At 41.0% G+C, this 27,446-nt stretch overlaps 1 protein-coding gene and 1 long non-coding RNA gene across 2 annotated transcripts in view; one reads left to right on the forward strand and one right to left on the reverse strand.

Annotated features, from left to right (window-relative positions):
- The window catches only part of PRIM2 (DNA primase subunit 2), a 333,897-nt gene that overhangs the window by 127,494 nt on the left and 178,957 nt on the right, over positions 1-27,446 (reverse strand). The window contains exon 8 of the mRNA NM_001079594.2: positions 4,368-4,435. Coding sequence (NP_001073062.1) covers positions 4,368-4,435 — 68 coding nt within the window. The remainder of the gene's footprint in view (positions 1-4,367; positions 4,436-27,446) is intronic.
- Positions 1,527-23,766, forward strand: LOC132343591 (uncharacterized). Its single transcript, XR_009492494.1, has 3 exons — positions 1,527-1,687; positions 20,648-20,726; positions 23,173-23,766. It is a non-coding gene; the product is annotated as an uncharacterized lncRNA (long non-coding RNA).

Below are 27,446 nucleotides of genomic sequence, written 5' to 3' on the forward strand. Positions count from 1 at the left end.
TCTGTCTTCGTCAAGTGACTGCTTCCCTTGCTAGGCGCATGGCCACTCTCTCGCCTCTCCTGCCCCAGGAAGGCGCCCCACTCCCCGCCCTGCCTGCTGCTGGGCGACACCTCCTCCTCACGGATCAGCGCAGCGCCCCTTCTCCACCAGGCCCTCACCTGGCCGCAGACGCCGCAGAGTCTGCAATTTTTCTTCACAGGTTTAGGCAACAAAGAAAGCCTAAGAATATCCAGTGAAATGGGAATGGTGATGTAAAGATAGATATATACATCCTCAACTAAGTATTACAAATCACTTAAAATTAGAGCCGTGAAAAGTAATCTCCTTTATCATAATAGGTATGATATATTAAGTGAAAATGAATGTTTTTAAAGTTTAACCATTTAAATTATTATTACATAAAAATATGCACAGAGATCACAACAATTACAACAAAAACCTAGCAGCAACTATATTAGTGAGGCAGAATTTGTTTCTATTTTTCCAAATTTTATTGGGTTGGCCAAAAATTTCCTTCCGTTTTTCTAAGTAAAAATAAAACACATTTTTCATTTTCACCAAGAATTTATTTGAAAAACATATTCACCATTTTGTTCTACTACCTTCTGCCACAGGCACTTAACACGTTACATTCATAAACCTCTTAAATGAAACTAAACACACTTAAATGAAATCAAAATGCAAATTTCTTGAGAACAGAAATTGTGTCATTTTTTTATTCCAAGCACAATATAGGCACTCAGTTCCTGATGGGATGCCACTAATGAAGAGCTTGCATTTCCATAAGAGATTGAAGCAAAATGCTTTCCTGTGGTTAATTTAACTTTTAACTATAGAAGTAAGTTCAGCTAAGAAAATCTGGGCACAATGCCTCTACATTCTCAGAATTATGTATATTGTTAAGCAATATCCCAAATTACTAGGTTGGAAAAATGTTACAATAATTCTCTTTCAATGTCTAAATCCTGTAAAATGACTTGACAATTTCCCTATAGCTACTTTCATTTTTACAGGTATTGGTGTCATCCACCATATTAGTTTTATTGACAAACTTAATGAAAATGCTACTCATCATTCCTCTTTGATCATTAAAGGCACTAAACAAAATTATACCTAATAATGATTTCAATTTCAACCTCCTAATGTTCTTCCTCTCTAGGTTATATTTAAACTATACAGTTCATACAAATGAATGATGATTATTTTTTCTAACAAGATTATCATTATCATCTTTCAAACTAAACAGTACTCTTTCCTATTTTGACCTAAGCAAAAATAAGGTAAGAGAAAAACATTATATTTAAACAGCCTAAAGAGACAATTCAGTATGCTTGAAAGACTTTCACAAGGTTACTTTGTATAATAGGAAGCCACAAACTATGCACATCAGCTACATACAGATGACTCTGACATGGTAATAAAACAAGAAACCATTTGATTTAATAATAATAAAAACAGCAACATCGGTTGGTGCATATTACATGTAGCATCCAGCCCTGGTTGCCTGGCAACCAGCCATGAGTGAATTCCAGAGAGAATGAAAGCCCTAAATGAATGTACAGTTTCTGTATGTTTCAAGGACTCAAGAAGTATCAGTAGTTAATCTAAATTCTTGTTGACAATGACCAGACTGGGGTAGAGGAAGAGGAATCCACCATTATTGCACAGGACTGAGCACTGACTGGAGGTAAGATCCAATCCTTTAGGTCTATGTCTTCTGAATTAGTGGTTTTACAGAAGAAAGAACTGTAATAATATAATTTATAAATTATATAAATTATAATAACTTTATGCAGGAAAAAAGCAACAAAACAGCACTTCTTTGGTGGCACAGTGGGTAAGAATCCACCTACCAATGCAGGGACGTGGGTTCATTCACTGGTCCGGGAAGATCCTACATGCCACGGGGCTACTAAGCCCCTGCACCACAACTACTGAGCCCGCACTCAAGAGCCTGAGAGCTGCAACTTCCGAAGCCCACATACCCTCGAGCCTGTGCGCAGCAACAAGAGAAGCCACGGCAATGAGAAGCCCTCACACCTCAACAAAGAGCAGACCCTACTTACCTCAACCAAGACAAAGCCCACACAAAGCAACAAAGAACTAGCACAGTTATAAATAAATGAAAAAACTATTTTTAAAAATATCACTGGTATGATATATATTCATTTATTCAACAAAACATATGGAAGACCTATCATGAAAGGCACTTTGCAGCTCTCATACTTTACTGGAGAAATCAGATGAAGAAGCAAGCAATGACAACAGCACAAGTCCTGTGACAGAGGAGCCACTGGTTATTACAGGAACACACGTGAAAACACGAATGGACACTGGGCAGGAGTAGGGTGAGAACCAGGTGGTCTGGAAGAGGTCATCAGAGGAGGCAAATGAAGACAAGTGGTCTTTAGTCGGGTCACAGAAGTAGAGGAAGGGGGAAGAGCAGTCCCTGCAGGAGGCAAGCACAAGCCTGGCACTCGGGAAGAGCCCCAGGGGCCCCACTGGCAGAAGTCAGGGTGTCAGCACTGAGACAAAGTCCAGAGTCAGGCCGGTTCCTTCCTGAAGGACCTTGTATGCCAGGCTGAGGTGTTCTCACCTCATCCCATGGGAAAATGGGGAGACAAAATCCTTTTAAACTTAGAAGTAACAGAATCCCTGCAGCGATGACGTGAAACAGTGCAGAGAGGGCAAAGCTGGCACCAGAGGGAGACACTGGAGTGGGGCTGGGATGGGAGGAGGATACCTCCAGGACACAGAGCTCTCAGGAAGGTTAACAACTGTGCAGTATTCAGGCTGCTCCCAGTCCCTCAAAAGGTGTTCGCCTGGACCCCACCCTCCCCACTGCAGAGATGGCAGGAGAGGAGGAAAAGAGGGACCGACTGGGGAGGCAGGGGGGAGGACTGAAAGATACTGGAAATAAACTCCAGGCCAATTTCTGACCAAGCAGTGGCACTCTAGGTTTCAGTAGAATAAAAAGAAACCATAAAGGAAAACACTAAAGGTGCTTAGCTACATAAAACTTGAAAATTTAGGTATGCTAGATAATGCAACATAATAAAAAAAACTTCCAGAAAAAAATCTTTGTAACAAAAACAATGAAGAGTTACTACCCTTTATATCTAAAGTCTGTGCTCATTTGCTCAGTCCTGTCTGACTCTTTGTGACCCTATGTTACTGTAGTCTGCCGGGCTTCTCTGTTCATGGGGATTCTCCAGGCAAGAATACTGGAGTAGGTTGCCATTTCCTCCTCCAGGGGATCTTTCCAACCCAGGGATCAAACCCATCCATGTCTCCTATGTTTCCTGCATTACAGAGGGATTCTTTACCCGCTGAGCCACCAGGGAAGCTGGTATTTATATCTAAAGTACATAAGATCAAATAAAACCAAGAAATGCTATCAATAAATAGGCAAAGATAGAATTAAAATTACTTTAAAATAAAATGGATAATTAAAATGTTTTAAAATCACTCTTAATATAGTCAATGCAAGGTACATGATACCAATAGTATCTCTATGGTAAACCTATTAAATTAGCAACTGTTTTCACTGTCCCATCTGTTCACGGTACAGCAACATGGAGGATCTTGTACAATATGAGAGCATAAGTAGAATAAGGTTTTTGAAAAAGAAATAAATATACTTAAATCTTTAAAATGATTCATAAACTTTGACAAATTCCACTTTTGAAAACCTATGCTAAGAAAATGATCAAAAATACAGATAAAGATTTACATACAATATTTTTTGTACTAGTGAAAAGAATGAACAGTGGTCTAAATACTCCATAATGAACGATAAATACACTATAGGATAACCATACAAGAAAATAAAATTAAGCTTTTCGAGAGATTTTAGTAACAGAAAAAATGAAAAAAAATAGCTAATTACATAATAGTATAGTGATGACATGCTTTTCTTCCTCCTTTTCCGTATTTTCTAAGTTTGCTTTTTAAATAATGAGGATAATTTTTTTTTTCAATTTAGAAAACAAATAAAACTTATCTGAACTACTCCCAATAAAACATATGCAGGTTCCTCAAGTCTGCCTTAGTCTCACAGTTAAGAAATTGGCTCATTCCCTTTGAAACCTTTCTCAAGTCAGTCATCACTACTCATTTTAACTTAACAACCAGTTCTACACACTTTTATTCAATTAAAAGAACTTTCTATAGTACACTGAAGTTAAGGGTAACAAGCACATGGCACTAAGAACTTAAATCACAGAATTAAAGGGGGGAAGAAAGAAGAGGAAAAGAAAACCTTTGTAAAGTTTCTAGCCCTGCAAGGCGCTTCACCCACAGCGGTGCTTTACCCGCTGTGCTGGAGGGGCACTTACACGCACAACAGGGTGCCTTTGTGTTGTTACCTGAGGTGGTTGAGCAGAGGCTGGAGTCTCTCGTCGGACTGCACGGCAGGCAAGGACCTGGCTGTTAACTGAAAGCAGAGAAGTGGGTGAATAACCACACCAAAGGCCTCAGACTGAACTTATTTGAATAATAAATGCAAAATGGGGACAAGAGAATGGAAGGAGAGGGTGTTCCTAAAACTTAAGGACACTGTTCCAATTTTTAAATCAAAGAATTCTAAAGAAAGCTGATCCATTCTTTCATTAAAGCTAACCATATGACCTGAGCTTTACAGAGTCAATCTTACATATGTCCTGAGTCTGGAAGTAAACAAAAAAGGGGCAAAACAGAGAGTAAGAGGGAAGCATCCACCTGAGTTCATGAAAAAGCCTCTGGTCACAAAAATATTATCTTTGAAAATAAAAATGGAAAAACTTCTAAATCTATAACAACCAATCATGTAGCACTGAATCCTAGGATGATGAAGAAATTAGGGAGAGAGACTTTCATTTATAGCTCAGTCACTGTGAAACTGGTTACATGCAGAAGTGTATGCATACACATACATACACACACACACAAACACTGATTCCTTCATTTTGACAACAATGTTACTATAAGAAACCATATTAAGGCAATTCACACATCTCACACTCTTGCAAAGTAATGCTCAAAATTCTCCAAGCCAGGCTTCAACAATATATGAACCGTGAACTTCCAGATGTTCAAGCTGGATTTTAAAATGGCAGAGGAACCAGAGATCAAATTGCCAACATCCGCTGGATCATCAAAAAAGAAAGAGAATTCCAGAAAAACATCTATTTCTGCTTTATTAACTATGCCAAAGCCTTTGACTGTATGGATCACAGCAAACTGTGGGAAATACTTCAAGAGATGGGACTACCAGGCCACCTGACCTGCCTCCTAAGAAATCTGTATGCAGGTCAGGAAGCAACAGTTAGAACTGGACATGGAACAACATGCTCATTCCAAATCAGGAAAGGCATACGTCAAGTCTGTATATTGTCATCCTGCTTATTTAACTTATATGCAGAGTACATCATGAGAAACGCTGGGCTGGATGAAGCACAAGTTGGAATCAAGATTACGGGGAGAAATATAAATAACCTCAGATATGCAGATGACACCACCCTTATGGCAGAAAGTGAACAAGAACTAAAGAGCTTCTTGGTGAAAGTGAAAGAGGAGAGTGAAAACAATGGCTTCAAACTAATCATTCAGAAAATGAAGATCAAGGCATCCGGCCCCATCACTTCATGACAAATAGATGGGGAAATAATGGAAACAGTGGAAGACTTTATTTTGGGGGGCTCCAAAATCACTGTAGATGGTGACTGCAGCCATGAAATTAAGACACTTGCTCCTTGGAAGAATAGTTATGACCAACCTAGACAGCTTATTAAAAAGCAAAGACATTACTTTGCCAACAAATATCCATCGAGTCAAACTATGGTTTTTCCAATAGTCATGCATGGATATAAGAGTTGGACTATAAAGAAAGCTGAGTGCCGAAGAACTGATGCTTTTGTACTATGGTGTTGGAGAAGACTCTTGAGAGTCCCTTTGACTGCAAGAAGATCAAACCAGTCCATCCTAAAGGAAATCAGTCCTGAATATTCATTGGAAGGACTGATGCTGAAGCTGAAACTCCAATACTTTGGCCACCTGATGTGAAGAACTGACTCATTGGAAAAGATCCTGATGCTGGGCAAGATAGAAGGCTGGAAGAGAAGGAGACAACAGAGGAGGAGATGGCTGGATGGCATCACCGACTCTATGGACATGAGTTTGAGTAAACTCCGGGAGTTGGTGATGGACACGCAAGCCTGGCATGCCACAGTCCATGGTTTCGAAAAGTCGGACATGACTGAGTGACTGAACTGAACTGATCTGAAGGCAATTCAAAGTATTCAGCACTGAAATATGACCCCCAATTGATCTATAAACAAAATGTAAGAGCCAAAGCCTTATTCCTAAATATTGTGTCAGGTTGAAAGTGTATCATGGAAATGTGAGCCTCTGATATATTTGAGTGCAGTAATATTAACATTATATGTCCCTGTATCTGTATTTCTCTCTTTTCTTGAGGAAGTCCTCTTATTCTGTAAGAATTTGAACTAAAGAAATTTAAAACATTCATTCAAAGTAATAAGATACTTAAGTCACCTAAATAAAACACCAAAAGTAAAAGATTTCTTTTGGATTCAACTGTATCAAATATATAGCTCTTGTATTCTACTAATAAACCATTTGATAATTCACAAAAGAGAACCTTCTTAAGACAAAAAAAGAAACTGAAGGATATCCTCTGGTTTTATACAGGGTATCAGTTGTTTCTGACCCTCTGCGACTCCACAGACTGCAGCACGCCAGGCTTCTGTGTCCATCACCAACTCCCGGAGTTCACCCAAACCCATGTTCGTAGAGTCGGTGATGCCATCCAACCATCTCATCCTCTGTCGTCCCCTTCTCCTCCCACCTTCAATCTTTCCCAGCATCAGGGTCTTTTCAAATGAGTCAGCTCTTTGCATCAGGTGGCCAAAATATTGGAGTTTCAGCTTCAGCATATATATAGGGTAACCTGTCTCTTTAATCATTTTGTTAATTAAAAGTAATTCATCAATTAATTTAATTCATCAAACCTAATTTTCAACATTTTATAAATAAAACTATTGCTTTAAAAACATCTAATAAATACTATATTGTGAAAAAATGTTGACCAAAATGCAAAATATGGAGTCATTTTTATATATTGTATCTAATAATAATGAAAAATCCTAATTCTGTGAGTCAAAACATATGAAGTTAATAAAGTGAGACAGTCTGCTGCAATTTCAGTGCAACCAAAAGACTCTTAGTATCCCCCAAAAATGTTAAGTCTACTAGTTCATGACAAGAAAATTTTATCAAGGTTTTATAAATAAAACACTTTACTACACCTATATCTGCTAATGTCAAATCTCTTTACAAATGTCATTTTCATTGTTCAAGAGGTTTCATGGTTCAGAACTAAAGCTATGCTCTAAAATGGTTAAAATAATTGATTTAGATATTTCAAAATCAATTTTCTGAAAACAGATGAACCAGACAGTCTAGGCTTTTTCAGTTGCTCCTGTCAATCCATGTAGCATGATTCCTAATCAACCCATGTTTGCTAAATGAAAGCAAGCAGACAGAAACACCAGCAAAATATTTATAAACAGCTCTTCAATCCCTGTAGGAAATATTTCTAAATCATACTCCCATCTCCACCTGAGCCTGTTTCCTTTGTCCTGGACTATGGAGACAGCATCTCCACTCACCATATTTCTGCCTCCAATTCTTTCCTTTTATACCAAGGCTCGAGTGAAATTTTCAAATGAAAGTTACCCACTCCCTGAGTTAAAAATCACTTAAAATTCCCTCAGGCTAACATCATCACACCTACTCTCTCATCAGATAGCTTCCTAGAAACCTCCGCTTGTGCTGAACTGTTAAGACAAAGCGGACGACTGCTCAGCATCTCCACCAGACGCGGCAGGGCAGAGCAGGCAGAGGCGGGCCCCAGCTCCAGTTTCCGAAACGCAGCCTCAACGATCCAGTCCTCTGCCCACCTCTTCCCAACCCCCAAAACCTATCTCCAAGTTTGAATCACTTACAACAGTAATTCCTAAAACAAGGATCAATGTTCTGGGTAAAATCACGTCGAGGAAGATTTCTGAGTTTTCCAAAGGTTCTGCTTTCAACTTGTAAAACAATTAGCATTTTCAAAAAGAGCATACATCTTAGATTAGGGTTTTGTCAATGAAACCGAAACCACAGTGAATGGGAATACTGTCAGAGATAAGAATAAAATTCCTGCCCTCAAGAATAAACCTAGTCTTGTTTTCAAAATGATAAAATGAACTAGCAAAGATTATTCATTTATTTTAGTATTAAAAATACATCTTACAAAAATGGTTCAAGCAGAGTAGAAGGATGTGAGCTCATCTTCTCCTGCAAGAACACCAAAATCTCAACTAGCCGTTCAACAACCATCAACAGGAGGACACTGGAACCCACCAAAAAAAAACCCACCACTTCCCAGGACAAAGGAGAAGCCACAACGAGACAGCAGGAGGGGTGCAATCACAACAAAAGCAAAGCTCACACCCGCCAGGTGGGCGCCCACACTGGAGATCTGTCATTGCTGTGAAGGCTTTAGGCCCCACATCAGGCTTCCCAGCCCAGGGATCCGGCAAAAGACTGGGAATCCCCAGTGAGCCTGACTGTGAAGGCCAATGTGATTTGATTACATGACCTCCACAGGACTAGGGGAAACAGAAACTCCACTCTAGGAGGGCACAAACAGACCTGCTGTGCACCAGGACCCAGGGGAAAGGAGCAGTGGCCCTACAGGAGGCTCAGCCAGACCTTCCTGCAAGTGTCTGAGGGTCTCCTGCAGAGGATGGGTGGTCAGTGGCCTGCCACAGGGACAGGCACCAGCAGCACCAGTCCTGGGAGGCACGTGTCGGCCACACGTTGGGGCAAATCCTCTTGGAGGTCGCCATCAGCCCCACCACAGAGCTTGCCGGCTAGCACCGGTGGTAAAAACCCAACTGCCAATGCAGGAGAGGTAAGAGACACAGGTTCGATCCCTGGGTTGGGAAGATTCCCTGGAAGAGGGCATGGCAATCCACTCCAGTATTCTTGCCTGGAGAATCACATGGACAGGGGAGCCTGACAGGCTGCAGTCCATACAGTCACAGAGTCATACGTGACTGAAGCAACTTAAAGTGCAAGTGAAGTCACTCAGTCATGTCCGACTCTTTGCAACCCCATGAACTGTAGCCTACCAGGCTCCTCCATCCATGGGATTTTCCAGGCAAGAGTACTGGAGTGGACTGCCATTTCCTTCTCCAGGGGATCTTCCCAATCCAGGGATCGAACCCCGGCCACACTTTACCCTCTGAGCCACAAGGGAGGCCCCTTAACACTCACCAGGAAGCAACTTAACACCCACACAAAGCCTACAGACTCCATGACTGAGTCGCCTCAGGCCAAATAACTAACAGGGAAGGAGCACAGCCCCACCCATCAGCAGACAATTGGATTCTTTACTGAGCATGGCCCTGCCCACCAGGGCAAGTCCCAGTTTTCCCCACAGCCAGTCCTTCCTTCCCATCAGGAAGCTTGCACTAGCCTCTTAAACTCACCCACCAGAGGGCAGACAGAAGAAGCAAGAACTATAATCCCACAGCCTCGAAAACCACAATCACAGAAAGCTAACCAAAATGAAAAGAAATTGGACTATGTCCCAGATGAAGGGACAAGATAAATTCCCAGAAAAAGAAGTGAATGAACTGGAGATAGGCAACCTTCCAGAAAAAGAATTCAGAATGATGACAGTGAAGATGACCCAGGATCTCAGAAAAGGAATGAAGGCAAGGATTGAGAAGAAGCAAGCAATGTTTACCGAAGACCTAGAAAAACTAAAGAACAAACAAACAGAGATGAGCAACACACTAGAAGGAATCAATAGCAGAATAACTGAGGCAAAAGAACAGATAAGTGACCTAGAAGACAGAACGGTGGAAATCACTGCTGCAAAATGGAATAATACGGAAAAAAGTATGAAATAAAGGAAGACAGCCTGAGAGACCTCTGGGTCAACATTAAACAACCAATATTCACATTATAGGAGAAGAAGGAAAGGAGAAGAAGAAGGAGAAGAAAGAAAGAAAGGACCTGAGAAAACATTTGAAGACTATAGCTGAAAACTTCCCTACCATAGGAAAAGGAAATAGTCAAGCAAGTCCAGGAAGCACAGAGAGTTCCAGGCAGGATAAACCCAAGGAGGAACACACCAAGACACATAGTACTCAAACTGACAAAAATTAAAGACAAAGATAAAATATTAAAAGCAATAAGGGCAAAAAGACAAATAACATAGAAGGGAAGTCCCATGAGAGTATCAGCTGACTTCTCAACAGAAACTCTACAAGCCCAAAAGGAATGGCACGATATATTTCACTTGATGAAAGGGAAGAACCTACAACCTAGAACACTCTACCCACCAAACCTCTCTATCAGATTTAATGGAGAAATCAAAAGTCTTACAGACAAGCAAGAGTTAAGAGAATTCAGTAAGTGAAGAGGAACTAAAAAGCCTCTTGATGAAAGTGAAAGTGGAGAGTGAACAAGTTGGCTTAAAGCTCAACATTCAGAAAACGAAGATCATGGCATCCGTTCCCACCACGTCATGGGAAATAGATGGGGAAACAGTGGAAACAATGTCAGACTTTATTTTTTTGGGCTCCAAAATCACTACAGATGGTGACTGCAGCCACGAAATTCAAAGACGCTTCCTCCTTGGAAGGAAAGTTATGACTAACTTAGATAGCATATTCAAAAGCAGAGACATTACTTTGCCGACAAAGGTTCATCTAGTCAAGGCTATGGTTTTTCCAGTAGTCATGTATGGATGTGAGAGTTGGACTGTGAAGAAGGCTGAGCGCCGAAGAATTGATGCTTTTGAACTATGGTGTTGGAGAAGACTCTTGAGAGTCCCTTGGACTGCAAGGAGATCCAACCAGTCCATTCTGAAGGCGATCAACCCTGGGATTTCTTTGGAAGGAATGATGCTAAAGCTGAAACTCCAGTACTTCGGCCACCTCATGCGAAGAGTTGACTCATTGGAAAAGACCCTGATGCTGGGAGGGATTGGGGGCAGGAGGAGAAGGGGACGACAGGGGATGAGATGGCTGGATAGCATCACTGACTCGATGGACGTGAGTCTCAGTGAACTCTGGGAGTTGGTGAAGGACAGGGAGGCCTGGCATGCCGCGACTCATGGGGTTGCAAAGAGTCAGACACGACTGAGTGACTGAACTGAACTGAAACCAGTTTTACAACAAATGCTAAAGGAACTACTCTAAACAGAAAACACAAAAGAAGGAAAAGACCTACAAACAATAAAGCCAAAACAATTAAGAAAATGGCAATAGCATGGTTCACATCGATAATTACCTTTAAATGTAAATAGATTAAATGCACCAACCAAAAGACACAGACCAGCTGGATCGATACAAAAACCAGACCTATATACATGATGTCTACAAGACACCCACCTCAGACCTAAGGATACTTACAGACTGAAAGTATGGGCCTAGGAGGAGGTATTCCATGCAAATGGAATTCATTAGAAAGTTAGAGTAACAATACTCACATCAGACAAAACAGACTTTAAAACAAAGACTGTTATAAGAGACACAGAAGGACACTACATAATGATCGAGGGCTCAATCCAAGAAGAAGATATAAAAGTTATAAACATATATATACCAACATAGGAGCACCTCAATATATAAGGTAAATACTAACAAAAAGAGCACACATCTCTACATGTTAGTGAAATGAGGTAATAACGCTATTCCAAAGCTCTTTAGAGTGAAAGTCATCTGCTGACCTTTTGATGACAAAATGTAAACTTCATTTTAAAGACTGCTGTTTCCATTGTTTCTTCTGACAGTCCTCTCCAAGCCCAAATAGCTACTACTGTATCTGCTGGGCTATGAGGGGTCAGAAACTTGCAACTGTGTAATCCCATTAATGATGAAAATAAAAGAGTTTCTAGGTTCATCTATGTCATATTTTAGATTCCACATATAACTATATTCTATATCCTATGACAAACCGTAATTGAAAAGATTTTTTTTTAAATCATGTATGTATGTCAATCTAATCACACTAACCACGGCCTTGTCTAACTCAATGAAACTAAGCCATGTCCGTGGGGCAACCCAAGACGGGCGGGTCATGGTGGAGAGATTTGACAGAATGTGGTCCACTGGAGAAGGGAATAGCAAACCACTTCAGTATTCTTGCTTTGAGAACCCCATGAACAGTATGAAAAGGCAAAATGATAGGATACTGAGAGAAACTCCTTAGGTGAGTAGGTGCCCAATATGCTACTGGAGATCATTGGAGAAATAACTCCAGAAAGAATGAAGGGATGAGCCAAAGCAAAAACAATACCCAGCTGTGGATGTGACTGGTGATAGAAGCAAGGTCCGATGCTGTAAAGAGCAATACTGCATAGGAACCTGGAATGTCAGGTCCATGAATCAAGGCAAATTGGAAGTGGTCAAACAAGAGATGGCAAGAGTGAATGTCGACATTCTAGGAATCAGCGAACTGAAATGGACTGGAATGGGTGAATTTAACTCAGATGACCATTATATTTACTACTGCAGGCAGGAATCCCACAGAAGAAATGGACTGGCCATGACGGTCAACAAAAGAGTCCGAAATGCACTACTTGGATGCAATCTCAAAAACAACAGAATGATCTCTGTTTGTTTCCAAGGCAAACCATTCAATATCACAGTAATCCAAGTCTATGCCCCAACCAGTAATGCTGAAGAAGCTGAAGTTGAACGGTTCTATGAAGACCTACAAGACCTTTTAGAACTAACACCCCAAAAGATGTCCTTTTCATTATAGGGGACTGGAATGCAAAAGTAGGAAGTCAAGAAAACCTGGAGTAACAGGCAAATTTGGCCTTGGAATACGGAATGAAGCAGGACAAAGACTAATAGAGTTTTGCCAAGAAAATGCATAACATTTTCATAACAAACACCCTCTTCCAACAACACAAGAGAAGACTCTATACATGGACATCACCAGGTGGTTAACACCGAAATCAGATTGATTATATTCTTTGCAGCCAAAGATGGAGAAGCTCTATACAGTCAGCAAAAAGAAGACCAGGAACTGACTGTGGCTCAGACCATGAATTCCTTATTGCCAAATTCAGACTTAAATTGAAGAAAGTAGGGAAAACCACTAGACCATTCAGGTATGACCTAAATCAAATCCCTTATGATTATCCAGTGGAAGTGAGAAATAGATTTAAGGGCCTAGATCTGATAGACAGAGTGCCTGATGAACTATGGAATGAGGTTCATGACATTGTACAGGAGACAGGGATCAAGACCATTCCCATAGAAAAGAAATGCAAAAAAGCAAAATGGCTGTCTGAGGAGGCCTTACAAGTAGCTGTGAAAAGAAGAGAAACGAAAAGCAAAGGAGAAAAGGAAAGATATAAACATCTGAATGCAGAGTTCCAAAGAATAGCAAGAAGAGATAAAAAAGCCTTCCTCAGCGATCAATGCAAAGAAATAGAGGAAAACAACTGAATGGGAAAGACTAGGGATCTCTTCAAGAAAATCAGAGATACCAAAGGAACATTTCATGCAAAGATGAGCTCGATAAAGGACAGAAATGGTATGGACCTAACAGAAGCAGAAGATATTAAGAAGAAGTGGCAAGAATACACAGAAGAACTGTACAAAAAAGATCTTCACGACCCAGATAATCACGATGGTGTGATCACTCACCTAGAGCCAGACATCCTGGAATGTGAAGTCAAGTGGGCCTTAGAAAGCATCACTACGAACAAAGCTAGTGGAGGTGACGGAATTCCAGTTGAGCTATTCCAAATCCTGAAAGATGATGCTGTGAAAGTGCTGCACTCAATATGCCAGCAAATTTGGAAAACTCAGCAGTGGCCATAGGACCGGAAAAGGTCAGTTTTCATTCCAATCCCAAAGAAAGGCAATGCCAAAGAATGCTCAAACTACTGCATAATTGCACTCATCTCACACACTAGTAAAGTAATGCTCAAAATTCTCCAAGCCAGGCTTCAGCAATATGTGAACCGTGAACTTCCTGATGTTCAAGCTGGTTTTAGAAAAGGCAGAGGAACCAGAGATCAAATTGCCAACATCCGCTGGATCATAGAAAAAGCAAGAGAGTTCCAGAAAAACATCTATTTCTGCTTTATTGACTACGCCAAAGCCTTTGACTGTGTGGATCACAATAAACTGTGGAAAATTCTGAAAGAGATGGGAATACCAGACCACCTGATCTGCCTCTTGAGAAATGTGTATGCAGGTCAGGAAGCAACAGTTAGAACTGCACATGGAACAACAGACTGGTTCCAAATAGGAAAAGGAGTTCGTCAAGGCTGTATATCGTCACCCTGTTTATTTAACTTATATGCAGAGTACATCATGAGAAATGCTGGACTGGAAGAAACACAAGCTGGAATCAAGATTGCCGGGAGAAATATCAATAACCTCAGATATGCAGATGACACCACCCTTATGGCAGAAAGTGAAGAGGAACTAAAAAGCCTCTTGGTGAAAGTGAAAGTGGAGAGTGAAAAAGTTGGCTTAAAGCTCAACATTCAGAAAACAAAGATCATGGCATCCGGTCCCACCACTTCATGGGAAATAGATGGGGAAACAGTGGAAACAGTGTCAGACTTTATTTTTTGGGCTCCAAAATCACTACAGATGGTGACTGCAGCCATGAAATTCAAAGATGCTTCCTCCTTGGAAGGAAAGTTATGACCAACCTAGATAGCATATTGAAAAGCAGAGACATTACTTTGCCAACAAAGGTTCGTCTAGTCAAGGCTATTGTTTTTCCAGTGGTCATGTATGGATATGAGAGTTGGACTGTGAAGAAGGCTGAGCGCCGAAGAATTGATGCTTTTGAACTGTGGTGTTGGAGAAGACTCTTGAGAGTCCCTTGGACTGCAAGGAGATCCAACCAGTCCATTCTGAAGGCGATCAGCCCTGGGATTTCTTTGGAAGGAATGATGCTAAAGCTGAAACTCCACTACTTTGGCCACCTCATGCAAAGAGTTGACTCATTAGAAAAGACCCTGATTCTGGGAGGGATTGGGGGCAGGAGGAGAGACTACAGAGGATGAGATGCCTGGATGGCATCACCGACTCAATGCACATGATTTTGGATGGACTCCAGGAGCTGGTGATGGACAGGGAGGCCTGGCATGCTGCCATCCATGGGGTCGCAAAGAGTCGGACACGACTGAGTGACTGATCTGATCTGATCTGATCTATGTATATAACTGAATCATTTTGCTATACAGCAGAATTTAATACAACACTGCAAATCAACTATACTTTAATTAAAAATTGATAACCAGAAAAGGTTTTATCTGTATACTTTTCCTGCTAAAGCTTTTCAAATTCCTACTTTGAGCAAAACTAAATCTAAATCAAAAACTAATAAATCACAACTGTCAGCCTTCCAAGAAAGTGATATACAATCATAACAAGATTTTCAGCATTAAGGACTTTCCTCTACAACCTGAAATGAGTATTTGTCTAGTTTAAATAGTCTTCGGTTTCTATGCATGTCTTAGCACTTTGTTTTGACAGAAAATACAATGGCGTCCTTGACACACGAATCACCAACGATGAAAGACAAAGATCTATCGAGAGTTTACATCTGCAAAGCCTAAATGCAGGGTCTGTGTCAGGGGTATTTCATGGGAATCATAATAAAATTTGGCAATAACATGTATCTTATTTCTTATTATTATTGAGAGGTCAAAGGTGAGCTATTAAGATGTCTTCTCATTAAAGATACATCTAAAACACTAAATTAATGCAAGGTTTATGCTGTTTTTTTGGCAAGTTTATACTACGGACTCTTACATAAACCTCATTACAAAGATGATTATCATTTAGTAAATCTTCCATTTTGCCATACATTTGGGTATGAGAAATAATGTGTTTTGCCAACTAATAATTCTCCTTTTAATGACATTAAATATCACACAGATTCAAAGGCTCAAAAGGTAAAAAAGCAAGTCGGGAGGACTCAGGTCCACCTCGTCATCTCCTCCTGAGGAAGCAATCCCCTCAGCAGGAGCACAGGACCTGCAGACGGCACCCACGTGAGGCCAGGACGGAAAGCCGGGGTCTGGTGAAGAAATAGCCCGTGTCACTTATGGAACAGTGCTGGAATTACAGTGCTAGGGTAAACACTTTTTGAGATATTAATTAATGCCAGCTATTACAAGTTGCAGTATCCCAAAGGGACATAACATTTTGAAAACACTGACACAATTAGCAATTAGATTAATCCACTTAAGAATGGAAAAGTCTGGCTATAGAACCTACTGGGTTCTCAGATCTCTTCAAGAGTAAGGCAAACAGAGAAAACAATGTCGAGATGTCTCACTGAAATTAGGCCAGCGTGGAAAAGGTAACCTTTGGAATGAGGATCCTGGAGGTGAGAACACGGGCGTCTGTTACACCATTTTGCATCCATTTGTGTGAAGCAGTTCAGGCAGGGAGGGCAGGCTGAGGGAACTTCTCCGAGAGAGGAATGTCTTGGAGGAGGGCCATCTGGAAGCCGAGGTGCAGAACACGGCAGCAGTAACAGAGAAAACGAGAAGGAGGATCCTCCACACAAGTTCACAGCTACAGCAGGAGAGTCAGAGAGCAGGGTCGGGGGATGGACAGTTCTTGTAAACTGCAATACAGCGGCCCCGGGAGAGGAGAACACGCAGAGGCATGCTGAATTTGAGGTGCTTTTAAATATTCAAGAGGCAAGTGAACACATACCCATGAGAAGGTGTGGAGCTGAGGATGTCGATTTAGGCTCAAGCAGGGGCACGACTTGGACGGGCAGGGTTACGGGCAGGGTTCCCCAGGGAGTGTGCACAAGGCAGGGACGTCACTGACAGTGCTGCTTAGAGCTCAGGATTCATACACGTTCACACATAACAATGAGACCAAAGTTAGATTGGTTTTTGGTTTTTTTTTTTTTTTACTTTTTATTTTTAATAGACTTTTTTTGGAGCAGTTTTAGGTTTACAGCAAAATTGAGAGGAAGTACAAAACTTCCCATACACTCTCTGCCCCCACACGCACATAGCCTCCCCACCACCACCACAAAAGTGGTGTATTTATTACAACTAGTGAACCTACACTGACACATCACCATCATCCAAGAGTTCACCGAGGGTTACAGAGGCTCACTTCTGCTGCTCTACGTTCAATGGGTTTGGACAATCACATGATGACAGTCACCCACCACTGCAGCGTCACGCAAAACAGTCTCACAGCCCTAAACTCTGTACTCCACGCACGCATCCTCTCCTCCCTCCTCTTCCTGGGCAAGCACTCGTCTTTTCCCTCTCCATAGTTCTGCCTTCGCTAGAATGTTATATAGTTGGAAACGTATAGGACGCAGCCTTTTCAGACTGGCTCCATGTTTTTCACAGCTTAAGAGCTCATGTACTAGCTTACTTTACTTTTCCATTCCCCACCTGAAAGACATCTTGGTTGCTCCAAGCCTTGGTAATTATGAATAAAGATGCAGGTTTTTGTGTGGATGCCAGGTTTCTAATAGGTGGTTTTTGTTTTTGTTTTGTTTTTTAATGAAAAACAAACAGGGAACACTTTCCAAAATGTCTTTTTGTCCTTCCCACTTTACACAGGAGCTGGGGTGTCTCCTCCTGCACTCCCTAACTTCTCGGGAGCATCAGGTCAGTATCAAGCATGCCAACCCTTCTCTACAATAAACTGAAGACACAGACTACAGTCATGCATATATATTCTGAGAGACACACAATTCATAGTCAAGAAAACAATCTTTGAAACCAAAGGGCAACAATTTATGTAAAACGAGACCTCAGAGTAACTGAGATCCAGCTCCAGAGAGAACAGGATGTTCCACAGATCGCGCCCTTTCATTACTGGGATGGAGGTAGTCGTCAAGTAAAACTAATTTTTACAAGCAGCTGCTCTTTTAACTTCATTGATTTTAACAATGGAAAAATCTGCATCTTTCTGAACTGTATTTTCTTATAATAACAACAGATCCCAACTACAAATCCCAGACAGTGAGAATTCACATTCTGTCACTCTGGCAACCCAATCTGCTCCTTGCTTTCATGTTCAGACACCTGTAACACTTTCTGGTTTTCCTCAAGCTTGGACACATCATCTCACTCAATCTGCACAGCAGAGCTGGTCTCATCTGTGCAATGCTTCCGCACAGGGACCCTCCCCTCTCTGGTGCCCACAAACATGATTTCCAATACATGGCCTCTAAACACCAGTCAACAACCTTGTCAAACAAAATGCACAGATTCCACTCGAGCTCTAAGTATGACAAGCAGTTTAGTTTCCAAAGAATATTAAACAGTGCAGAGTTAACAAGATATTTCCAGAGTTAACAAGGTATTTCCAGCTCAGGAGTCTGGATGATGTGAAGAACAGAGAAAGCAAACCCAGGACCAGTACAAGCAGATATCCCAGGGCTGATTTCTGGTCATGAAGCCTATGGTGTGAAAAGAAGCTTGTCATTCAAAGGTTAAGCTAAGCACGTTACTGACGTTCTACATCATTTAAAAATGTAAAACAATTGCTTGAGCAAGGAAAAAAGGAGTGAAAAAGAGATGTGAATGTGAAAGTCACTCAGTCGTGTCCGACTCTTTGCGACCCCATGGACTATACAGCCCATGGAATTCTACAGGCCAGAATCCTGCAGTGGGTAGCCTTTCCCTTCTCCAGGAGATCTTCCCAACCCAGGGATTGAACCCAGGTCATGTGGTGCTAAACGTACACGGATCGCTGAACTTTCTCCCTCAGAGTAAAACAACCATAAAATCATTTTACTTCTAGAATACTCTCATAATTTGAGTACCAAGTTCTTAAGCTCCTATAGCAAGCAGTTTCGCAGCAGGACTTCTCACAAGCAAAACTAAAACCTGACAAGTGGATTCAACACATTCTGTTTTTCACATTGGCACCTGAGAGACTGAACTATCGACCTTTTGTTTGTCCTCGTAAAGGACTGACTGCTCTTGCGGGTGGGAATAAGCAGCAGCAACACAGCTGCATTCCTCGTGTCTTTCATACTCAGAGCATTCTGCTAGGAGCCCTACCCAGCTTCCAATCCTACAACGTTCTCTAAAAGGGTTATTCCTCCCAAGGCACCGAAAGGATTTAAGAACTATTCAGCCAAAAGCACCAGGGAACCAGTGACCTTTATGCCTTAATCTTTTAGTCTCCTGTATTTATTTTTAAAATGTATCCCGAATTTGCACTTGATTTACTATTAAAGATGTTTATTTTACTTACCATCGAGTAAACTGTGCTATACATTCTCTATACATGCCGTAGGACATACAATCTCATAGACGTGGCCATCTGAGAGCTTCAGAAAACATACGACCACACTTTCACTCCTACAGCCCCTGAGAGCAGTCTCCGCTAGTACATTTGAGGTGGGGGGTTTGGCTGCGGTGATTCTGGCTCCTGCTACATTTCACTGGCCAGGTCCAGTGTCACTTCATGTAATATCACAACTACAGAGGGACAGACCAGACACTTATTTCCACCATATATTTTTATATGCAAAGACTCTAAACATCATTGAAATACCTAGATTTTTTCATTCACTTAATAAATTTGTGAGGCAATAACTGAAGTTCTAATGGTCCTTTTTCATTATTATCACAATTTCATGCATCATTTTTGTATTCCAAAATCTTTATACCATATTTACCTAAATTTACATTTGTCAACTTCTTATTTAATGTAAGAAGTATACTTATATGGGTTTTCTGGAAGGAAAGTATTCCTTTTCTGTTTGTTATAAGCATGAATCTTGAGCAGAATCTTATTATGTGGAAGTTTCTCACAAAGCTTCCTAAATATCCACACAAATTCCACTATATGCACTGGAGTTGCCTATTTCTATAGGCTTCTAGTAAAGGTTTGAAGGACTGTCCAGAGAGAAGAGTGGCCTTCACAGTGCATGTTTTTAGCTTAAGTCCAAAATTCTTTAACTTCCTGCTGAACCTATTTCCTGTTAGAAATGTCACACTCCAGCTGCCTGTTAAACTGGCAATCTTAGCTCTTTTGTAAATATTACCAAGCAATGTACCATTTCTAATGTTGAAAACTTCAAATTAAACAACCTACTCTACCCTACACTTACATAAATTTATTTATTAAATAAACTAAACTGAATTTAATGTCAAAGTATCCACAACTATATTTAACTACCAAGTGTAGAGACAGGGCTTCCCTCATAGCTCAATTCGTAAAGAATCCACCTGCAGTGAAGGAGACCCCGGTTCAAATCCTGGGTCGGGAAGATCCACTGGAGAAGGAATAGGCTACCCATTCCAGTATTCTCGGGCTTCCTTTGTGGCTCAGCTGGTAAAGAATCTGCCTGCAATGCGGGAGACCTGGGTTCGATCGCTGGGTTGGAAAGATCCCCTGGAGAAGGGAAAGGCTACCCACTCCAGTATTCTGGCTTGGAGAATTCCATGGACTAAGTCCACGGGATCGCAAAGAATCGGACACGACTGAGTGACTTTCACTCACTTAACCAAGTGTAGCGACACACAAAAGATATGTATGTGTCAGTACTTTTGTTTTTCTACAACTCATTTTCCCTTAATTTCGTCTTTCACAAGCACTTGGACGTGGAGACAGGGCCCGGAGGAGTGGAGCGACAGGAGTGGACAGGGACTGTCATCACAGCCTCAGTGACAGGTATGGTTGTATGACAAAACACAGTTCCTGGGCATGCACTTGAAGTCACGTAAAAACAACTCCTCCCCCGCCACGGCTAAACTTCAGTGCATGACTGATTCGGGGAAGGCATCCCTCAACAAGGAGCAATGACACGCAATGCAGGAGGCGCTCATCACTGAGCAGCTGAGCGGCCTCGCCTGCCTCTGTGACCTGCTCCTGCACCTCGACGCCCCCCGCTTCTCCAGCTGCAGCCTGTGTTCTCAGTCGGGTGCACAGTGCAGTGTGCCTCCACATCTCCCTCAGTCTATTCTGATAGAACAAAGCTTTGCACTACTGTTGGTTTCATTCAATTCAGCTGAGATGTAAACAATTTTCTCTATTCATGAAGTAGTCCTACAGTTTTCCTTTAAAAATAAGTACAACTATTATATAGAATTTTGTTACTCTACTTAAAAATTTCTACACTTAAGCCCTTCTAAAAGGAGTGTCTTAAAATATTTGACCTGCTTTCAATAATGCACAGACAAGCATGTTTTGCCTCCCCTTGTGATTATAAAATTTCTGATGACTATATTTAAAACAAATCAGAACAGGAAAAAAAAATTTCCCTTACTAGGACGTAAAAACCAATAACCACCACCCATGAGAAGGCAATAGAGAACTATAACATCTTTGTTGTGATAAGGACATTTAAACAACACCAACTAAACTTTCCACCTCAGCACTCCACCATCAGATAAGATGATTTTCAAAATATTTCACTGTACATTTGGAGACAAAACTCAGTACAACTGAAGAAGTATGAAAGAAAATGAAATAAATGTATTTTGAAGTGTTTCAACCAACACAGCCGAGTTCCCCAAACCCTCTTTTCTTTCTTCCTTTTATTTTTCTGTTTTTTCCAAAGTTAAGAATTATCACAAGTAGTGAACTGGATGCCTGGTCTCATTTCTAAATTCATAGAAGTTTCTAATAATATACAATCCCCTTAAGAACACCAACCTAAACCCATGAATTTAATTTATTAATACAACCATAAAGTCATTCATAGTTCATTTAGATCACCAGCAAACAGAAATTTCAAGCAAAATTCCGTTTTCCTAAGAAAGGTCAAATTTTTTCTTACTCCTTATTTTCTTCCAGGCTGTGACCTTTTCTATGATTTTAAAGTTAGAGACAGAAACTAGATTCTGTAGTAAAGAAGAGATGCTGGTCTGAAAATGTAAAGAATCCTTCCCTGCTTGCTTAGCTGGAGAAGGTTTTTAAAGAATAACGCGGCTATTATAACAAGTGCCTACTGTTCTGAGGGCCCAAAACTATGGGCTGTGTTTAAGTGACAGACGCCCCCCTGCAAGTTGTCTAGACCACCCTGACATACATATTGTGATAGCCTGCACCTTCATCTACCCAAAGCACCAAGGACTGAAATCAGGAGGGGGTAAAGTAAGCGTGGGGCTTCTCAGGTGGCTCAGTGGTAAAGAATCAGCCTGCCAACCAGGAGACATGGGTTTGATCCCTGGGTATGGAAGATCCACTGGAGAAGAAAACGGCAACCCACTCCAGTATTCTTCCCTGGGAAATACCATGGACAAGAGGAGGCTGGCAGGCTATAGTCCATGCAGTCACAAAAGAGTCAAACATAACTGAGCAAGCAGGCAACAACGATAAAGTGAACGTGTATAAAGATCCATTTCCTAAAAGCAATCATTTTCACAGAGCATATTTGTAAAACATCCTTTGACATCAGAACAGCTAGTTGAGACTTTAAAAGACTGTGACATACATGTGACCAACAGCTTTACAATGACATTATTTCATACTTTCTGGCACCATCAGGTTGATAGTGTTTGATGGATAACCAGACAAGCAAAGGACAAGTCTGAGCAACAGCTATCCTTTTATCTGACATCTTCACGCTTTATTACATATCTTAGGAAAAGGAACAAAAACCTATAGGCAATGTTCCAAAAAATCGTATTACACACAGAAAGGCCCAAAGCAGTATTCTCCTGAAGCAATCTATTCTTAAGTAAAAACGCATTTTTGTTGCAGTTAGAGAGTCAAACCAGTTACAAAACTGGTGTGAGGGACAGCTTTGCATCTTACATTTCTAAGTTAAAGTTTACTTTTTCCAATAAAATATTCTGAACAAACAGTCACAAGATCCTCCAGACAAAGCACAGTTAACCAAATGCAAAGTTTGATTTTGTTCTGTTCTGCTATTTATGCCAGGCTTACATTTTCCCCTCAGTTTGATCATTTCAATCAAACATAAATGAATACCAGTATGAGCTAACGTCGGTCCTACCAAGATGCTTCCACAGTGTTGGCATGTGAACTACCAAAGAGCTGACAAACTTAAAAGTCAATGACTGAAAAACACAAATATTTGTCTTAAATCTTCACTGAGGTTAATTATTTACGTGACATTAACATTAAGTAAAACTCTTTTTTTTCACTAAAGATACATCATCGTAAAAGCATGGGCAATGAAGGACTTAAGGCAACTGGACCTTTGCAACAGGAGACTATGGTTTTTCACCAACTTTCCAGCTGGCAGTCAAAGACAGAGCTGCTGGCCTCTGTGCCAGGAGAGAACCAAGAAGCTAGTTACTAATACAGCAGGAGCCAATCTGGAAGGAAGGTCAGAGTTCAGCTTTGTCCGTGATAAGTTTGAACTGCCTGTTAGGCATTGTGTGTTTTAACATAATTTCTACCTGGAAGACCACATCAATCAATTTCTTGTGATCTTAGTGCTCCTTTTTATCATCAGCTACAATTAACAGATGAAGCATCATTTGCTATAGGACCACCAAGGCCTGAGATCCCTTAATACAACTGAAGCCTTGCAAGAAGCTCTGAAGTTACCCAACAATTCTTAGGATACTGAACCATCATTTCCTTAGGAATGCACAGACAGGATGGCAGCTACCAGCCACATGTAGTATTAAGTTCATGAAATGTGGCCAGTTAAAATTAAGATGTACTACAAACTCTCCACCAAACTTTTAAAAATTAAAAGAATGTAAAATATCTCATTAAAAAGTCTGTATATTGATAACATGTTGAATATTTTATATATATAGGTTCAATAAAATATAGTAAAATTCATTGCAATCTTTTGAAACTTTTTTAGTATAGATTTCAGAAATTTTAAAATACATAAATCACATTTTATTTCCTCTGGACAGAGGATTTCTGAACCAAAGGTGAATATGACTTCCTTCTGGTACCAACACAAGCAGTAATCATATGCTATTTAAATAATTTAAATCTAGGAGCATGAAGAAGAGAAACTGCAAATCACTAGAGTCACATGCAAACATCAGAAACTGAAAATCATCCATCTTATATCTGTGGCTGCCAAAGCATGCTTCTAAAAAGTGCTATGCCCAACAGGAGATAAAGTAGAACTATACCCACTCCCCCAAAAAGGTAAGAAGAAATGCATCTCTTTAATGAAAACAGCAGCAACTTTCCCAAATATTTATATATTCATAAAATTATATACAGAAAATCTTTTCTCAAGTAGGAAGATTATAGAGAAAATAGGTCCCTTATTACACTGAGAAATATTTTATCAAATGCAGTAAGAACTGATAAATTTATTTTCCAAGTTTTCAATTATATATTCAGTTCAGTTCAGTCGCTCAGTCGTGTATGATTCTTTGCGACCCCATGAACCACAGCACGCCAGGCCTCCCTGTCCATCACCAACTCCCAGAGTCCACCCAAACCCATGTGATGCCATCGAACCATCTCAGTCTCCATCGTACCCTTCTCTTCCTGCCTTCAATCTTTCCCAGCATCAGGATCTTTTCCAATAAGTCAGCTATTCGCATCAGGTGGCCAAAGTACTGGAGTTTCAGCTTCAGCATCAGTTCTTCCAAAGAACACCCAGGGCTGATCTCCTTTACAATGGACTGATTGGATCTCCTTGCAGTCCAAGGGACTCTCAAGAGTCTTCTCCAACACCACAGTTTAAATGCATCAATTCTTCAGCACTCAGCTTTCTTCACAGTCCAACTCTCACATCCATACATGACCACAGGAAAAACCATAGCCTTGACATATATTATATAGATGATTTCCCTCCCTCATCTCAAATACTCACAATAACCAAGAACCTCAGGGATGAAAAGAAAACTTAATCTAATTCATTTTAATTTGTGGATAATCTATTCTTTAGCTCCAAAGGTTTTAGATTTCTTTGGCTATGACAGTCTTAAATTTGACTCATCTACCAATATATGCAGATGAAACAACCCTTATGGCAGAAAGCAAAGAGAAAGCAAAGAGCCTCAAGCCTCTTGATGAAGGTGCAAGAGGAGAGAGAAAAAACTGGCTTAAAACTCGACATTCAAAAAACTAAGATCATAGTATCCGGTCCCATCACTTCATGGCAAATAGATGGGAAAAAAATGGGAACAGTGACAGACTTTATTTTCTTAGGCTCCAAAATCACTGCAGATGGTGACTCAGCCATGAAATTAAAAGACACTTGCTCCTTGGGAAAAAAGCTATGATCAACCTAGACAGCATATTAAAAAGCAGAGACAACACTTTGCTGACAAGTCTGTGTAGTCAAAGGTATGGTTTTTCCAGCAGTCATGTATGGATGTGAGAGTTGGACTATAAAGAAAGCTGAACCCTGAAAAATTGATGCCTTCAAACTGCGGTGCTGGAGAAGACTCTTGACAGTCCCTCGGACTGCAAGGAGATCAAACTAGACAATCCTAAAGGAAATCAACCCTGAATATTCACTGGAAAAACTAATGCTAAAGACGAAGTTCCAATATTCTGGCCACCTGAAGTGAAGAGTCGACTTATTGGAAAAGATCCTGATGCTGGGAAAGACTGAAGGCAGGAGGAGAAGGGGCAAGAGAGGATGAGATGGTTGGATGTCACTACCAACTCAATGGACATGAGTTTGAGCAAGCTCTAGGAGTTGCTGAGGGACAGGGAGGCCTGGTGTGCTGCAGTCCATGGGGTCACAAAGAGTCAGACACAACTGAGCGACTGAACAACCACCACCACCATCAAGATGTAGGTTTTTCTTATTTTTCCTCCTTGGTATTTTATTAGTTCTTTCCATCTGAAGTCTTCGTTTTCTTAATTCTGAATAACTAACCATCATTAGTTCTTCAAATATTCTTCTCTCTGCCAATTTCTCTTCTCCCCTCGAAGTCCTATTCTCTGAAATGTTGGCACCACTCTCTCTCCTCCATATTTCTTAGCTTATTTGCTATTTTCTATCCCTGCTTTTCCTCTGCCTCCAGAATTCCTTAACATGACCTTCAAGTTCAATAATTTGCTTTTCACTTGTATCCATCTTGTTTATCTGATTTATTAAGTTCTGTAACTCCAACTATTCTATCTGTCATGTCTAGTATTTCCATCTTTTTCTTTTCGACTTCTTATTTCTTCTTAATACTACTAAGTGTCCTCCTTTATCACTGAGTATGTGTGTTATGTTTATTATACATTATTAATTTTTCTATTCTAATGACCCTACTTCATGGGGCATATATCATTCAGTTTATCTTTTATGTTTTCACTAGTAGTTGTACTCTTCATGTGTCTAATTATTTTAGCCTATGCTGTCATATTCACAAAGAATACGAGCTAACAGATCTGGAAGTCCTATCCTTCCCTGTGAATTTTTAAAGGAGGGGGGTGGTGGGATGAGCCACAGGCACTGAATAACCACTCTTGAGCACTTACTCCTGTTGATTAGATGGGCCTGGCCTTTGAGCTCTGAAAGCAGCAGCACTGGGAGAAGGCAATCTCCACTTAACCCTCAGGCCCTGGGAGGAGGGAGTGTCCTGTCTTCTACACTCTCCACCCCAGCAGGACTCCCGTGCTGCCCTGACAGGGCCTGCCTACGTCAATCTCTGGAGCAGTCAGGCAGGCGATCATTATTTCAAGCCAAAGGAGAAAGTCAAAAACGCAACTTAAAAGGAAAAATCTTAAAACAATGTACCTTCTCCTGAGTCTTCAGGCCTATATCCAAGACTGAACCACCTACACACACACCAACCCACAACAGCCTCACCACCCCTGGAGTTTCCATAACTATTTGACTTTCCTCTTATGTCTGCAGCGTCTCCATGGTTAGTTTGAGAAAAGGAGCCAACAGCCCTCATCACCTCTCCATCCTGACAGAGTATCAAGTAACTTAGCAAAGGAATGGGATCCCTGTGCTACAGTTTAGGAAAATGGTAAAATACTAGAAAACAGGATTATCTGTAAGGATAACTGATGACACTGAGTATAAATAAAGCAGGACATGCTCACTTAAAAATACAAACAAACCTCTAATCCAATTGTTAGACTAATGCCAACAATTAAGAGTAATTCTTAAAACAGAGCCAGACTCTCTGACTCAACGCCACCCCGAGATGTCTCTGGCACAACAAAAGCATCACAGGGACGCCCGCGCCCCTGGCGCACCTGTGGGAAAGCAAGTCTCAGGCCAGAGCGTCTCCTTACGAGGAGACACGCTCTCCCGGCCTGGAACGCTCACTCTTCTCTTGGGATTTCTCCCTGCCGGAGGTCTGGCGTGTACTTTTTCATTTTGCATAAAGCTCTGTAGGTGGCACCTGGCCAAGCTTGCTGCCACAGCTGCCACAGGCAGGGAGAGGATGGGTCCTCAGCCCGCAGCACAGAGGGACGTCAACAACCACCCCCTGCAACCCCACTAACGGGGCCCATCTACTGCTGAAGCTGACCCTGGCC

The sequence above is a fragment of the Bos taurus genome, chromosome 23 (assembly GCF_002263795.3).
Source record: "Bos taurus isolate L1 Dominette 01449 registration number 42190680 breed Hereford chromosome 23, ARS-UCD2.0, whole genome shotgun sequence".
Taxonomy (NCBI): Eukaryota; Metazoa; Chordata; class Mammalia; order Artiodactyla; family Bovidae; genus Bos; species Bos taurus.